The sequence below is a fragment of the Fundulus heteroclitus genome, chromosome 23 (genome assembly GCF_011125445.2).
Source record: "Fundulus heteroclitus isolate FHET01 chromosome 23, MU-UCD_Fhet_4.1, whole genome shotgun sequence".
Classification (NCBI taxonomy): Eukaryota; Metazoa; Chordata; class Actinopteri; order Cyprinodontiformes; family Fundulidae; genus Fundulus; species Fundulus heteroclitus.
Window position 1 is genome coordinate 20,750,433 of NC_046383.1, and position 17,904 is coordinate 20,768,336.

At 39.8% G+C, this 17,904-nt stretch overlaps 2 protein-coding genes across 9 annotated transcripts in view; both read left to right on the forward strand.

Moving 5' to 3' along the window:
- The window catches only part of LOC105920159 (protocadherin alpha-C2), a 164,343-nt gene that overhangs the window by 69,100 nt on the left and 77,339 nt on the right, over positions 1-17,904 (forward strand). The window contains exon 2 of one of the 8 annotated variants that reach the window (XM_036127271.1): positions 2,340-2,369. The exons of 5 other annotated variants lie outside the window; for them this stretch is intronic. In XM_036127271.1, the coding sequence (XP_035983164.1) occupies positions 2,340-2,354 (15 nt within the window). In that variant the 3' untranslated portion in view covers positions 2,355-2,369. Of the gene's footprint in view, positions 1-2,339; positions 2,370-7,565; positions 10,087-10,951; positions 13,517-17,904 lie in introns of those variants that run through there. 2 more of the 8 variants (XM_036127263.1, XM_036127261.1) reach the window with 2 other exon arrangements.
- LOC118557365 (protocadherin alpha-4-like) lies at positions 4,040-6,658 on the forward strand. Its single transcript, XM_036127282.1, has one exon. It carries the CDS (start codon positions 4,232-4,234, stop codon positions 6,641-6,643), a length of 2,412 nt encoding a protein of 803 aa, XP_035983175.1. The 5' UTR covers positions 4,040-4,231; the 3' UTR covers positions 6,644-6,658.

Consider the following 17,904-nt stretch of genomic DNA (forward strand, 5'->3'; position numbering starts at 1 on the left):
TCGTCTTTCTGCTGTTGAATTGTTACTTGGAAGCTGTTTTTGGGCATCTCTCTTACTCCGTCTCAGAGGAGGTGGACCGTGGAACCTTTGTGGGAAATATTGCGAAAGATCTCAATCTAAATGTCCAGGAGCTGGAAAACCGAATGTTTCAGATTGTTGCTGGATCAAAGACAAAGTATTTTGAGGTAAACCTAAAGACTGGTGCTCTGTACGTAAATGAGAGAATAGATCGAGAGGAACTCTGTGGTGATGAAGCTAAATGTTCACTTAATGTAGAAGCGGTTATTAACAATCCCCTTAAACTGTACCGCTTTGAAATTACAATCCTCGATGTTAATGATAATTCTCCATCTTTTCCAAAGACATTTCTATCAATGAACATCAGTGAAAACACAGCAACAGGGGCAAAATTCCCAATGAATCCTGCTGAAGATTCAGATGTTGCTAAGAACACTGTTAATACCTACAAGCTTAGTCAAAATAATTATTTTGCTCTGGTTACACATAAATCAGAGAGTGTTGCTCCCGAACTTGTCTTGCAGAAAGCTTTAGATAGAGAAAAACAGGCTGTTGTTAAGCTGGTACTAACTGCCATTGATGGGGGAACACCAGCTAAGTCTGGCAGCATGACAATATTGGTGAATGTTTTAGACATTAATGACAATGCTCCAGTATTCACTCAAACTCTGTACAAAGCAACAGTGTATGAAAATGCTAAAATAGGCACGTCAATAATATCAGTAAATGCAACTGATTTGGATGCAGGACAGAATGGAGAAGTGTTTTATTCATTTAGTGGAATGGGTCGTGGGAAACAGACCTATTTATTTGAAATTGATAAAATAACAGGGGCAATAACAAACAAGAAGAATTTAGACTTTGAGGAGAATAATGCTTTTGAGATTCGAGTTCAGGCTAGTGATGGGGCACCCTCACCTCTCACTTCAAATGCTAAATTACTGATTGAAATTTTAGACGTGAATGATAACGCTCCTGAAATTACAGCAACATCCCTGTTAAATACAGTTAAAGAGGATGCATCCACTGGCACCGCCATTGCTCTTGTTTCAATATTTGATAAAGATGGAGGTAGAAATGGGATGGTGAACTGTGAGATTTCCAATAATGTTCCTTTTAAATTAGAGTCAAATTATAAGAATTACTATTCTTTAGTTGTGGATGGTCCTCTGGACAGAGAAAAAGCACCTCACTATAATATCAGCATCACAGCTGTAGATGAGGGCAGCCCACCTCTCTCCAGCACCAGCGTCATTCTTGTACATGTCTCTGATGTAAATGATAACAAACCTCATTTCTCAAAAGACACTATAAACATCTTTATTAAAGAAAACAGTCCAACAGGGGCAGTTATTAAAACAGTATCAGCAGATGATGCAGACACTGATCAAAATGGAAAGGTTACCTACTCACTGTTACAGGACAATAGAAACTTGGTGCCACTAAGTTCAATGATAAACATCAATTTGGAGACTGGAGATATAATCAGTCTGCAGTCTTTTAACCATGAGGAGTTAAAAACATTTCAGTTTAAAATTCAGGCCACAGACTCTGGTGTTCCTCCGCTCAGCAGCAACGTCACAGTAAACGTTTTCATTCTCGATGAAAATGATAATAATCCAACAATTTTAGCTCCTTATTCGGAGCACGGTTCTGTTAACAGTGAGACCATCCCTTATTCTGCTGAAGCAGGATACTTTGTAGCAAAGATCAGGGCTGTGGACGCAGACTCTGGATACAATGCGCTGCTTTCTTATCACCTGTCTGAGCTCAAAGGAAACAACCTGTTCAGGATCGGAACCAGCACTGGGGAAATCAGGACTAAGAGGAGAATGAGCGACAACGATCTGAAAACGCACCCCTTGGTGGTGCTGGTTTCTGATAACGGAGAACCTTCCCTGTCAGCTACAGTGTCTATTGAGGTGATGGTGGTTGAAAGCACAGCTGACGTCCAGACTCAGTTCAGACATGTTCCTATAAAGGAGGACAGCTTCTCTGACTTGAACTTGTATCTGTTGATCGCCATCGTGTCGGTGTCTGTGATCTTCCTGCTGAGTCTCATTAGTCTAATAGCTGTCAGATGCCACAGGACAGACGGCACTTTCAGCAGGTACAGCGCCCCCATGATCACCACCCACCCTGACGGGAGCTGGTCTTACTCTAAAGCTACCCAGCAGTACGACGTGTGTTTCAGCTCAGACACACTGAAGAGTGATGTAGTGGTTTTCCCCGCACCGTTTCCACCTGCAGATGCTGAACTGATTAGTATTAATGGAGGAGATACTTTTACCAGAACTCAGACTTTACCCAACAAAGAGAAGGTAAGACCCCGCTGATTTATAACATTTTGAGTTCATATTTGATGTACGGCATTGCTTAGTTGAAATATACAACTTTTTAAGTTGTTTGGTGTCATGGTTTACACAGTTCTTGGTTTTTGTGTGTAGTTTTCCTCATAAACATTGAGAATGGTTTTATTGTTCCTCTCTTGCTCCTGTTGCCACTATCTCTCTCTCGTCAGTATCGCTCCCAGCCCCTTCTGCACACCTGTGACTAATTAATCAATCTACCCCAGCCTTTTTTCGAGCTCCCTACCTCCCAATATTTAAGTTCCTCTAATTTCTCCACTCCCTGCTGGTTTCTACTGCTGCTTCATGTCCCCTTGCCAGATTACCTCCCCGTTTGCACCCCAGGTCTACGTTTGTTTTGCTCTGGCTCCTGTGTTCTCCAGTGTTTGTAAGTTTTTTTTTTTTTTGTTGTTTTTTTTTTTTTTATTATTAAACTCTCCCATAATGGCTCTCTGCCTTGGTCTCTCTACATTTGGGTCCTACCACAACCTTTACCAAAACAAGACAGTTTGGTACTTTATTACTAGCACAATACAAATATGCTGGACACTTAATATGCAGCAAATACATTTTTCGATGCTTTCAAATAGTAGCATCTTCATCATGAAAATGTTTAAGCATTTAAAGTGGAACTATAACTGTTTTTTATATGTTTTACACAATATATAATATTGATATACATATTTTACATTACACATTCAGTACAAAAAAACGAAATTTATAAATTGATAGGGAATTATTTTGCTATTTTGATTTAGATAAACAATGTTTTCTGACCTTTACCAAATGAACACAACATTTTTTTTTTCTATCTGAATAGTTTGTAAACCAGGAATTGAGGCTCTAGTGTGGTTGTGGAATCTGTTAGGCGTTCTTTTACTTTTTGAGCCTGAACTTTCACTTATTTGTTCATTCATTCATTTAGTCCTTCTTGTATTAAGCAAAACGATCTGTGTTTTGTGTTTACTATGCTTTCTGAAGAATAGCTGCTGTGATAGTGGTTTATTTTTTAATCGTTTTTCGCTGTCCATGGTGCTGAAGTTGATTCTGGTCATGTTTGTATAAAGCAGCAAAATGTTGTCTCATGAGCGAAGCTGTATGGCCTGGACAGAAGGAATTTAAATTGATAAAGGTTTACTGTAATGAATTTATGCTGAAACTCATGCTCTTTCGTATGACTCCTACAGTGATGGCATACATGGGAAACAATATGTTTTAAGTACAAATCAATTCCATAAACAAAAGAACAACTCATCAAATTGAATAAGCAGCTACTTTTTCCTTACCAAAATAAAACGTATTAGTTAACGACTAACTACTGCCTACATAAAGCTCTTGAGGTTTACATAATGACCTCTCATCAGTGTGGATAAACTAAGAGGAGAATTGTTTTTGATATTTGTTTTATTTTCTGAAATATATTTTGGTGCTTAGAAAATAATTAATAATGGCAGTTGAAATTGGAGGAATTGAATAACATGCTTAAGTATGAATATTGTGCTCTTTGCAGCACATACACGACTATTTCTCTTAAAGCACAAAGAAGGGGATACTCTTGCTAACTTTTTGTAAATGCAATACCTAAGTATGTCCACACGGGGACATAGTAGACCATCACATATTGACTGGCTGTACCATATGTCGGGCTCCTCCCTTCTTAGTACATGTTTCAAAAGCCACAGAGACAAAGGGATTCGGAGAAGGAAGAGGAACGGTGCGGCAACCATTTTCTTTCTGCATGAAAGAAACCTCTAATCATCATTCTCTATTCATTTATTTCTTTCATTTTGATTTTGAAGGAAGATTGTAGTAAAGAATATATCAATTTCACAGTTACTTTCAGGTTTTTCCAGTTGGATTTAAATATGCAAAGACCGGATGGATCAAGCTCTGTGTGGATATATGTCGTCTTCCTGCTGCTGGATTGTTACTTGGAAGCTGTTTTTGGGCATCTCTCTTACTCCGTCTCAGAGGAGGTGGACCGTGGAACCTTTGTGGGAAATATTGCGAAAGATCTCAATCTAAATGTCCAGGAGCTGGAAACCCGAATGTTTCAGATTGTTGCTGGATCAAAGACAAAGTATTTTGAGGTAAACCTAAAGACTGGTGCTCTGTACGTAAATGAGAGAATAGATCGAGAGGAACTCTGTAGTGATGAAGCCAAATGTTCACTTAATGTAGAAGCGGTTATTAACAATCCACTTAAACTGTACCGCTTTGAAATTACACTCCTTGATGTTAATGATAATGCTCCATCCTTTCCAAAGACGTTAATATCAATGAACATCGGTGAAAACTCAGCAACAGGGGCAAAATTCCCAATGAATCCTGCTGTAGATTCAGATGTTGGTAAAAACTCTGTTAATACCTACAAACTAAGTCAAAATAATTATTTTTCTCTGGTTACACATAAAGGAGATAGTGTTGCTCCAGAACTTGTCTTGCAGAAAGCTTTAGATAGAGAAAAACAGGCTGTTGTTAAGCTGGTACTAACTGCCATTGATGGGGGAACACCAGCTAAGTCTGGCAGCATGACAATATTGGTGAATGTTTTAGACAACAATGACAATGCACCAGTATTCACTCAAACTCTGTATAAAGCAACGGTGTATGAAAATGCTAAAATAGGCACGTCAATAATAACAGTGAATGCAACTGATATGGATGCAGGACAGAATGGAGAAGTTATTTATTCATTTAGTGGAATGGGTCGCGGGAAACAGACCGATGTATTTGAAATTGATAAAATAACAGGGACAATAACAAACAAGAAGAATGTAGACTTTGAGGAGAATAATGCTTTTGAAATTCGAGTGCAAGCCAGTGATAAAGGTTCCTCACCTCTCACCTCCCATTCTAAATTACTGATTGAAGTTCTAGACATGAATGACAACGCTCCTGAAATTACAGTAACGTCCCTGTTAAATACAATGAAAGAGGATGCATCCATTGGCACTGCCATTGCTCTTGTTTCGATATTTGATAAAGACAGCAGTAAAAATGCCATGGTGAATTGCAAGATCTCCAATAACGTTCCCTTTAAATTAGAGTCAAATTATAAGAATTACTATTCTTTAGTTGTGGATGGTCCTCTGGACAGAGAAAAAGCACCTCACTATAATATCAGCATCACAGCCGTAGATGAGGGAAGCCCACCTCTCACCAGCACCAGCGTCATTCTTGTACATGTTTCTGATGTAAATGATAACAAACCTCATTTCTTGGAAGACACTATAAACATCTTCATTAAAGAAAAAAGTCCTACACGAGCAGTTATTAAAACAGTATCAGCAGATGATGCAGACACTGATCAAAATGGAAAGGTTAGCTACTCACTGTTACAGGACAATAGAAACTCGCTGCCACTGAGTTCAATGATAAACATCAACTCAGAGACTGGAGATATAATCAGTCTGCAGTCATTTAACCATGAGGAGTTAAAAACATTTCAATTTAAAGTTCAGGCCACAGACTCTGGTGTTCCTCCTCTCAGCAGCAATGTCACAGTAAACGTTTTCATCCTGGATGAAAATGATAATAATCCAACAATTTTAGCTCCTTATTCTGAGCACGGTTCTATTAACAGTGAGACCATCCCTTATTCTGCTGAAGCAGGATATTTTGTAGCAAAGATCAGGGCTGTGGACGCAGACTCTGGATACAATGCGCTGCTTTCTTATCACCTGTCTGAGCCCAAAGGAAACAACCTGTTCAGGATTGGAACCAGCACCGGGGAAATCAGGACTAAGAGGAGAATGAGCAACAATGACCTGAAAACGCACCCCTTGGTGGTGCTGGTTTCTGATAACGGAGAACCTTCCCTGTCAGCTACGGTGTCTATTGAGGTGATGGTGGTTGAAAGCACAGCTGACGTCCAGACTCAGTTCAGACATGTTCCTATAAAGGAGGACAGCTTCTCTGACTTGAACTTGTATCTGCTGATCGCCATCGTGTCGGTGTCTGTGATCTTCCTGCTGAGTCTCATCAGTCTAATAGCTGTCAGATGCCACAGGACAGACGGCACTTTCAGCAGGTACAGCGCCCCCATGATCACCACCCACCCTGACGGGAGCTGGTCTTACTCTAAAGCTACCCAGCAGTATGACGTGTGTTTCAGCTCAGACACACTGAAGAGTGATGTAGTGGTTTTCCCCGCACCGTTTCCACCTGCAGATGCTGAACTGATCAGTATTAATGGAGGAGACACTTTTACCAGAACTCAGACTTTACCCAACAAAGAGAAGGTAAGGCTAAATTCTCAGCCATGTTATCTTTAATTTGCCCATTCACCATGATGTGTCTTTGTTCATTTTCTTCTATAAATTAGTTTTTCAATTGGTTCTGTGGTTAAGGTTATTTATCTTCTCCTGCTGATTTCTCAATTCCAAATATTATTTTTATTTCAGCAAAGAGCTGTTATTTATAGTTCTTCATAATAGAACGTTCTTACTAAAACGCAGTTTGTGTGATGGCTTACCATCTTTTCTAAATTACCAAATTAGATGTCATTATTCTTTAAAGTATTTTTTAGCTTTTATAACACAGTATTTTTATTATATTTAAGGGAAACTTATAGTCATGCTGAATGTGTTCATGCATCTTTTATTTTGCTGTTTAAAAGTCCAGCTCTGCTGACCTTCAAGTTGTTCTTCGGTAAACTCACTTTTTAAAAATATTATTTCTTTATCTTTTGTTTTATTTATACTTGTTTTCTTTAGGTGTTAGCTGTTTGAGCATATTACAACCGAAATAAATCTGTTTTAGGTTATGGAAGACATCTTTTTAATCACAACAACAAGCAAAAAGCAAACATTTGATTTGACTCTACAACTCTTGCTCTAACTGATTAAGCAATTATACATAAAACGCATATTCTTTTCTGAAAACATAAAACATGTTTTACTCATATGAACATAAAGTCTCCACAGTAGATTGTAATTTATTTAAGTCATAGACTTTTTTTTATTACTCAAGGCATGTTCCTAAATAAGGCATCAGCACCCCTCGTGATCCCATGAGTGATAAAGCGTGTAAGAAAATGGATGGAAGGATGAATGGATGTTCCTAAATACTGATTTATTTGCAGTTACTGTGTAATGAATATAAAGTACCAAAAGGGGGCGCTGTAGACCTTAGCATGTTAAACTGAATCCTGAAGTCCGTCCCTATTAAATTACGTGATGATGTCTCATTGGGCTTTTGCACAAAGAGACGCAGAAGAACATAAAGGAGACCATGATCCACGCCGGGATTTGTTCAAAAGAAAAGGAAATATAGCTTCCGTTATTCTGGAGATCCATTAAAGAATTTTTTATTTTTATTTTTTGCTTGCTTTTACGATCGGATTATGCATTCAATTAATGGGATTCGCGTGTTTACATTCGGTTTATTCATCCTGCTTGGCTGCGGGCGGACATCGGTGTCTGGGCAGCTCTCCTACTCCATATCCGAGGAGGTAAATCCGGGGACATCGGTGGGAAATATCGCCAAAGACCTAAACCTCGGTGTGCATGAACTGGAAACTCGTATGTTCCAAATTGTTACGGGAGCAAGGAAAAAACATTTTGAGGTGAATCTAAAGACGGGTGTTCTCTTTGTTAATGACAGGATAGACAGAGAGGAGCTCTGTGCCAAAGCAACGAAATGCACGGTGAGTGTAGAGGCTGTGCTCAATGCTCCTTTGAAGCTTTATCGTTTGGAAATAAATATTATAGATGTTAATGACAATTATCCATCTTTTACTAGTGATTCTCAAAATATTGAAATGGCAGAAAGTACACTACCCGGGACAAAATTTCTAGTTTTATCAGCTTACGATGCTGATGTGGGGAAAAATGATATCAGTACATACAAGCTGAGTGCAAGTGATCATTTCTCCTTGTCCGTGAGCAAAGGAGAGAAAGTATCAGCTGAACTCATTCTGCAGAAACCTTTGGACAGAGAAAAACAGTCTGTTGTTAGACTCACGCTGACTGCTGTAGATGGAGGAACACCAGCAAAATCCGGAACATCACAGTTAATAATAAATGTTTTGGATATCAATGATAACGTACCAATATTTGCTCAGTCCTTATACAAATCAAGCATTGCTGAAAATACGCCACTTGGTGCGTCAGTGATAACAGTGACAGCGACAGACAGCGATGAAGGCCCGAATGGAGAGATTTCTTACTCACTTAGCAGCAAAGACCAAGACCACATATTAGACATATTTGAAATTGATGAGGAGACAGGGTTGCTGACAGTAAAAGGAAAACTTGATTTTGAAGAGCATCCAGCTTTTGAAATTCGCATCCAGGCTAGTGACAGAGGGTATCCTCCTATGACATCACAGTGCAAGGTGCTGATAGAAGTGATGGATTTAAATGATAATGCTCCCGAAATATCTGTAACTACACTGATTAATACAGTAAAAGAAGATGCAAAATTGGGAACGGCTATTGCACTTGTTTCAGTCGTGGACAAAGATGGAGGTAAAAACGGAATAGTTCACTGCGATATTAAAAATGAAACCCCTTTCAAGTTAGAAACGAATTACAAAAATTATTACTCTTTGGTGGTTGACGGTCAGCTGGACAGAGAAACGGATTCATATTACAACGTCACCATCATTGCTAGAGATGATGGAGAGCCCGCTCTTATGAGCACAAAGGAGTTTACAGTTTATGTTTCCGATGTAAATGACAACTCTCCTCAGTTTTCAGAGCCTGTTTTCAATGTTTATTTGAAAGAGAACACTCCGGTTGGAAAGGTTTTGAAAAGAGTGTCTGCATTTGATGCAGACACTGATCAGAATGCTCAATTGAGCTATTCAGTTATCGAAAGTAAAAGTAACTTGCAGCTGTTGGCGATGGTGAATATTAATTCAGAGACTGGGGATATCACAAGCTTACAGTCATTTAACTACGAGGAACTAAAAACATTTCAGTTCAAAGTTCAGGCAACAGACTCTGGTGTTCCTCCTCTCAGCAACAACGTCACAGTAAACGTTTTCATCCTGGATGAAAATGACAATAATCCAACCATTTTAGCTCCTTACTCTGAGCACGGATCTGTTAACAGTGAGACCATCCCTTATTCGGCTGAAGCAGGATACTTTGTAGCAAAGATCAGGGCTGTGGACGCAGACTCTGGATACAATGCGCTGCTTTCTTATCACCTGTCTGAGCCTAAAGGAAACAACCTATTCAGGATCGGAACCAGCACCGGGGAAATCAGGACTAAGAGGAGAATGAGCGACAACGACCTGAAAACGCACCCCTTGGTGGTGCTGGTTTCTGATAACGGAGAACCTTCCCTGTCAGCTACGGTGTCTATTGAGGTGATGGTGGTTGAAAGCACAGCTGACGTCCAGACTCAGTTCAGACATGTTCCTATAAAGGAGGACAGCTTCTCTGACTTGAACTTGTATCTGCTGATCGCCATCGTGTCGGTGTCTGTGATCTTCCTGCTGAGTCTCATCAGTCTAATAGCTGTCAGATGCCACAGGACAGACGGCACTTTCAGCAGGTACAGCGCCCCCATGATCACCACCCACCCTGACGGGAGCTGGTCTTACTCTAAAGCTACCCAGCAGTATGACGTGTGTTTCAGCTCAGACACACTGAAGAGTGATGTAGTGGTTTTCCCCGCACCGTTTCCACCTGCAGATGCTGAACTGATCAGTATTAATGGAGGAGATACTTTTACCAGAACTCAGACTTTACCCAACAAAGAGAAGGTAAGAACATAACCTGGCTTTTCTTACTGCGAATTTCAATGCTGACGATTTTGGGGTGTGTGTTTTCTTTATTCAGTAAATGCCAACATGTTCGGATAGGTAGCTGTGGTGCTGTTTTTCCTTTCCCCGTGGTCTTAACTTTGTTTGTGAGAACGTGGTTGTGCATATATTTTTTTTTCTCTTAAAATGTATTTATTTATTCGGTGCACAACATGATAATTGTAATGACATATTAATTGCTTCCCTTCTAAAAGGCCGTAGTGACACTTGAAATGAAACAACAATTTATTTAGCACTAGATGGATTCCCTGCTTGGAAATGCTAAATTATATTTATATATTTTACCTTTAGGGATAATTTCACTATCAATTATGCTAGTAACAAGATTCCTATTACAGTAGCTCAGCAAGAAAAAAAAAAAAAAAAAAAAAAAAATATATATATATATATATATATATATATATATATATATATATATATATATATATATATATATTATTATTATTATTATTATTATTATTATTATTATTTTATTATTATTATTATTATTATTATAGAAAATTGATGTTGGAAGGTCAAGAGCATTTTTTAAAGGAAAATGGAATTTATTCAGGAGATTTGCGAATATAAGTTGTATTTATTTATTTATTTTTATTTATTTAACTATTTATTTATTTTGTTGTTTCTTTTATCTGTTAAAATATGTAAACCACAGTGTGAATGACCCTTTGTGTAACATAACATAGGTGCAGATCATTGATTCTGAGTGTAGTTATTGCACTTGTCCACGCGGAGACATTGTAGACCGTCACATCCACATTGCCTTTTTAATTTGTCGGGACTCCTCCCAGGCTCAGATAGCGTTTCTCCTGCATGGGAAACAAAGAAGAGAGAGGTTAGACGCCAAACGGCACGGCGATGACTCGGTATTTGTGAAGCTTAAAACATTTTATTTCTTTAACTTTAATCTTGAAGAAAAAGGATCGCCTCAGTCTTTTTGTGTTTTGACAGAAGGAATCTGGATGCAGGTTTTCCACGCATTTATGGGAATATGTATTTTCCGGGGAGAGGACGCTCTGTGCGGATATACCCCGTCTTTGTGCTGCTGGCTTGCTGCTGTGAAGCGGCATTAGGACAGCTTTCTTACTCCGTTTCAGAGGAGGTGAACCAAGGGACTGTCGTCGGGAATATTGCTAAGGATCTCAACCTAAATCTCAAGGATCTCGAAACTCGTATGTTTCAGATGGTTGCGGGATCGAAAAAAACATATTTTGAGGTAAATCTAAAGACCGGTGCCCTTTATGTTAACGCGAGAATAGACCGAGAGGAACTGTGCGGTAATGAACCCAAATGCTCACTGAGTATGGAAGCAGTTATTAATAATCCTCTAAAACTGTACCGCATTGAAATTCTAATTTTAGACGTAAATGATAATTCCCCCATGTTCCATATTAATCCTCAGATGATCAACATCAGTGAAAGTACGGCAGCAGGAACTAAATTTCCGCTGCACCCTGCTCACGATGCAGACATTGGCAGGAACACCGTACACGCCTACAGACTTAGCCAGAATGAACACTTTTCTCTGGCAACACACAAAGGAGAAAGTGTGACACCTGAACTCGTGCTTCAGAAAGCGTTAGACAGAGAAAAACAAAATACGACTCGACTCATATTGACGGCTTTCGACGGGGGGACGCCTGCTAAATCAGGCACCATGGTGGTAATAGTAAATGTGCTGGATATTAATGATAACGCTCCTATTTTCAGTCAGAGTCTGTACAAAGCCAGCGTGTACGAGAACGTGAAGCCGGGCGCATCAATTATAACTTTAAACGCCACCGATTTAGATGCAGGAAAAAATGGACGGGTGACGTATTCATTCAGTGAAGTAGGTCGTAGTAAACAGACTGACTTGTTTGATATTGATGAAAACACTGGAACAGTATCAAGCAAGAATAATATAGATTATGAAGAGAATAATGCTTTTGAGATTCGAGTTCAGGCCAGTGATGGAGCTTCCTCACCCATGACTTCTAATGCTAAATTACTGATTGAAGTTCTGGACGTGAATGACAACGCTCCTGAAATTACAGTAACGTCCCTGTTACATACAGTGAAAGAGGATGCGTCCATTGGCACAGCCATTGCTCTTGTTTCAATATTTGATAAAGATAGCGGTACAAATGCCATGGTGAATTGCAAAATTTCTAATAACGTCCCATTTAAATTGGAGTCAAATTATAAGAATTACTATTCTTTAGTTGTGGATGGTCCTCTGGACAGAGAAAAAGCACCTCACTATAATATCAGCATCACAGCTGTAGATGAGGGCAGCCCACCTCTCTCCAGCACCAGCATCATTCTTGTACACGTCTCTGATGTAAATGATAACAAACCTCATTTCTCAGAAGACACTATAAACATCTTTATTAAAGAAAACAGTCCAACAGGAGCAATTATTAAAACAGTATCAGCAGATGATGCAGACACTGATCAAAACGGAAAGGTTACCTACTCACTGTTACAGGACAATAGAAACTCGCTGCCACTAAGTTCAATGATAAGCATTAATTCAGAGACTGGAGATATAATCAGTCTGCAGTCTTTTAACCATGAGGAATTAAAAACGTTTCAGTTTAAAGTTCAGGCCACAGACTCTGGTGTTCCTCCGCTCAGCAGCAATGTGACTGTTAAGGTTTTAATCCTGGATGAAAATGATAATAATCCCACTATTCTGGCACCATATTCTGAGCACGGTTCTGTTAACAGTGAGACCATCCCTTATTCTGCTGAAGCAGGATACTTTGTAGCAAAGATCAGGGCTGTGGACGCAGACTCTGGATACAATGCGCTGCTTTCTTATCACCTGTCTGAGCCCAAAGGAAACAACTTGTTCAGAATCGGAACCAGCACCGGAGAAATCAGGACTAAGAGGAGAATGAGCGACAACGATTTGAAAACGCACCCCTTGGTGGTGCTGGTTTCTGATAACGGAGAACCTTCCCTGTCAGCTACTGTGTCTATTGAGGTGATGGTGGTTGAAAGCACAGCTGACGTCCAGACTCAGTTCAGACATGTTCCTATAAAGGAGGACAGCTTCTCTGACTTGAACTTGTATCTGCTGATCGCCATCGTGTCGGTGTCTGTGATCTTCCTGCTGAGTCTCATCAGTCTAATAGCTGTCAGATGCCACAGGACAGACGGCACTTTCAGCAGGTACAGCGCCCCCATGATCACCACCCACCCTGACGGGAGCTGGTCTTACTCTAAAGCTACCCAGCAGTATGACGTGTGTTTCAGCTCAGACACACTGAAGAGTGATGTAGTGGTTTTCCCCGCACCGTTTACACCTGCAGATGCTGAACTGATCAGTATTAATGGAGGAGACACTTTTACCAGAACTCAGACTTTACCAAACAAGGAAAAGGTAAGAACGGTGCTTGATTTTCTTACCGCGTATTTAATTGTTTTTAAAAACGGGTGTTTATCTTATTCTTAAAGTGTTCTGCTGATAGTGGGCATGAATCTGATTTAAGTTGGTTGAAATTAGAGTAGACCTAATTGAACCGTACACTGCCGCATTGTGTTCCTTTTAAAATTGTCCACACGGGTCTCCACTGAACGCACCCACGGGTCATTGGCCGCGGTGCTGATGCTTAAAAATTGTCATTTGTCTTGTGGTTGTTGTTGTTTTATATATGCGTTTCTATAGACCAGATCAAAACATTTAATATATACGTGGCATTTCCGATAAAAACTGAATCCAACTGCCTATTTATTGTACAAACAAAGGTGCAAAAGGGCATACATGTGTCGGAATCCTATACATGTAAAGGGGCTGACGTCCAAACAGGTGTTCGTGAGCTGCTAGGTGGAGTGAATCAGAAACCATACGCACCACCAACAAGTATCTTAACTTTTACAGAGATAATTAAACTGGAGGAAAATAACAAAGCGTTCTTTTTAAAAAAAAAAAATAGGCTCTTTGTCTAAAGGTCCATAAGACCAGTCAATAAAACACCGAAACCCGGGATCAATCGGTTACTTCATTGGGACAAGTCCAGTCACGGATGACAAGTAGGAGTTTCCCGTTCCTGTCACGCGGCCGTTCCTCAGCTGTTTTCCACGGCACGCGGGCAGTGACGTCCCTTGCCAGCCACGTTTTATTTGCCTTGTTCGTTTACATTGGTTAGAATGTGTCACGTGACTATAAAGTTTTTCCTTGCGGAAAAAAAATGGTTCACATTCCGAGCACTTTGTCAAAAAATCAACGTTTGAAGAAAGCACTTGCAGTTACGTGCATTTTTGATAGCAATTATAGCGAGAAGTGTGCCAATATTTTCATACGTTCAGGGATGGTAGATAATTATTTCCCCCCCGTGGACAGAAACGGCTATCAGACGTTTTAAGTGAGACTGGGTGAGTTGGCTCATTTCAGCTGTTCCACCAGCTTTTTCCAGTCTGATTAGCTGCTGATACACCGCCCCGCGGCGCGCCCACACCTGCAAAGGTGACTTAACTGAGTTACAAGTCCACAGTATATTAAGACAGTTTCATACAAAATCACAAAAAAATAAAAAATAAATGCGGTGACGATATCAAATGTAAAATGTCCAAGCTCATGAAGCAAAAGCATAAAATTAAGACACGGCACGAAAATCATACGCAATGAACTCAGACTTGAAACAACTAACGCAAATGTATTTTGTGTGGCAAGCATATGATGGCTGAATTTATTCAAATAGTTTTATTATATCGTACTGAGCATGCTGCTTGTTTAGTGCTTGTTTGAATTCGTTTAAATATGTATCATTTAGGAGACAATTAAGTCCAAGTGCATACTAATTAAAATAAATCCCCCAAAATTTCAACAAAAAAGGGGGGAGATGTAATTTCATTGAGAAAAGTTATTCAAACTTTTGTTTTAGTAGCTTTTGTCTGTTTCGTTTTTTTCTTTTCTTTTGATTTATTTTGTGTTGCTTGTTTGCTTTCACAAAAGCAAAGGTTAGATTTTGCATATTTGAAGATAAAGCCTTTTTACCAACATATTCCGACATATTGTAAGTAAATCAAAGGTCTCTGTACTGCGTATAGGGATATTTTTTTGTTTCTGGCTGTAGTTTTTGCACTTGTCCGCACGGGGACATTGTAGACCTTTACATCTGAATTTTATTTTTCATTCGTTGGGACTCCTCCCAGAGTCAGGCGGGGGTGATGAGGTTTCTCTGACGTTGGAAACAAAGAGAAAAGAGGGCTGAAACAGGACGACGAGAGCGCGATTTTGTGACGCTTCTGGTTTTGCTTTTTGGTTGAATATTGACAGTGTTCGTTTCATAATCTCACAGCGTAACAGATGCATTTTCATTTTTGTAGCCTTTCATTTATGGGAATATGTATTTTCCGTGGAGAGGAAGCTCTGTGTGGATATACCCCGTCTTTGTGCTGCTGGGTTGCTGCTGGGAAGCGGCTTTAGGACAGCTTTCTTACTCCATTTCAGAGGAGGCGAACAAAGGGACGGTGGTCGGGAATATTGCCAAAGATCTCAACCTTAATGTCCAGGATTTGGAGACCCGTATGTTCCAGATCGTTGCAGGATCAAAGAAAAAATATTTTGAGGTAAATCTAAAGACCGGTGGCCTTTTTGTCAACGAGAGAATAGATCGGGAGGAGCTTTGCGGTAATGAAGACAAATGTTCAATGAGTTTGGAAGCGGTTATTAATAATCCTCTGAAATTGTACCGCATTGAAATTCTAATCCTAGACGTAAATGATAATTCCCCCAGATTCCTCAGCACGTCTCAGATGATCAACATTAGCGAAAGTACAGCAGCAGGGACTAAATTTCCGCTGCACCCTGCTCATGATGCAGACGTAGGAAAAAATTCAGTGAGTTCTTACAGGCTTAGTCAAAATGAACACTTTTCTCTTGCAACGCAAAAAGGAGGGAAAATAGCACCAGAACTAGTACTTCAGAAAATGTTAGATAGAGAAAAACAGCCTTTTATTCGATTCATGGTGACCGCACTTGATGGAGGAACACCTGCTAAATCGGGTAGTATGACAATAATAATAAATGTTTTGGACAATAATGACAACCCTCCAGTATTCAGTCAAACTCTATACAAAGCAAAAGTGTATGAGAATGTAAAAATAGGAACATCAATATTACGACTGAATGCTACAGATTTAGATGCAGGGCAAAATGGACAAGTAATATACTCTTTCAGTGAAGTAAGTGGAAAAGAGACAGATCTATTTGCTATAGATGGAAATACAGGCACAGTAACAAATAAAGGGGGTATAGACTTTGAAGAAAATAATGCTTTTGAGATTCGAGTGCAAGCCAGAGATAAAGGTTCATCACCTCTCACTTCGCATGCTAAATTGCTGATTGAAGTTTTAGATGTGAATGACAATGCTCCTGAAATTACAGTAACGTCCCTGTTAAATACAGTTAAAGAAGATGTGTCTATTGGCACAGCCATTGCTCTTGTTTCAATTTTTGATAAAGATAGCGGTACAAATGCCATGGTGAATTGCAAAATTTCTAATAACGTCCCCTTTAAATTGGAGTCAAATTATAAGAATTACTATTCTTTAGTTGTGGATGGTCCTCTGGACAGAGAAAAAGCACCTCACTATAATATCAGCATCACAGCTGTAGATGAGGGAAGCCCACCACTCTCCAGCACCAGCGTCATTCTTGTACACATCTCTGATGTAAATGATAACAAACCTCATTTCTCAGAAGACACTATAAATATATTTATTAAAGAAAACAGTCCAACAGGAGCAGTTATTAAAACAGTATCAGCAGATGATGCAGACACTGATCAAAATGGAAAGGTTACCTACTCACTGTTACAGGATAATAGAAACTCGCTGCCACTGAGTTCAATGATAAACATAAATTCAGAGACTGGAGATATAATCAGTCTGCAGTCATTTAACCATGAGGAGTTAAAAACTTTTCAATTTAAAGTTCAGGCCACAGACTCTGGTGTTCCTCCTCTCAGCAGCAATGTGACTGTTAATGTTTTAATACAGGATGAAAATGACAATAATCCAACTATCCTGGCACCATATTCTGAGCACGGTTCTGTTAACAGTGAGACCATCCCTTATTCTGCTGAAGCAGGATACTTTGTAGCAAAGATCAGGGCTGTGGACACAGACTCTGGATACAATGCTCTGCTATCTTATCACCTGTCTGAGCTCAAAGGAAACAACCTGTTCAGGATCGGAACCAGCACCGGGGAAATCAGGACTAAGAGGAGAATGAGCGACAATGATCTGAAAACGCACCCCTTGGTGGTGCTGGTTTCTGATAACGGAGAACCTTCCCTGTCAGCTACGGTGTCTATTGAGGTGATGGTGGTTGAAAGCACAGCTGACGTCCAGACTCAGTTCAGACATGTTCCTATAAAGGAGGACAGCTTCTCTGACTTGAACTTGTATCTGCTGATCGCCATCGTGTCGGTGTCTGTGATCTTCCTGCTGAGTCTCATCAGTCTAATAGCTGTTAGATGCCACAGGACAGACGGCACTTTCAGCAGGTACAGCGCCCCCATGATCACCACCCACCCTGACGGGAGCTGGTCTTACTCTAAAGCTACCCAGCAGTATGACGTGTGTTTCAGCTCAGACACACTGAAGAGTGATGTAGTGGTTTTCCCCGCACCGTTTCCACCTGCAGATGCTGAACTGATTAGTATTAATGGAGGAGACACTTTTACCAGAACTCAGACTTTACCAAACAAAGAAAAGGTAAGAGTAGAGCTCCATCTTTGTTAATGCCCTTTTTTATGCCATGGT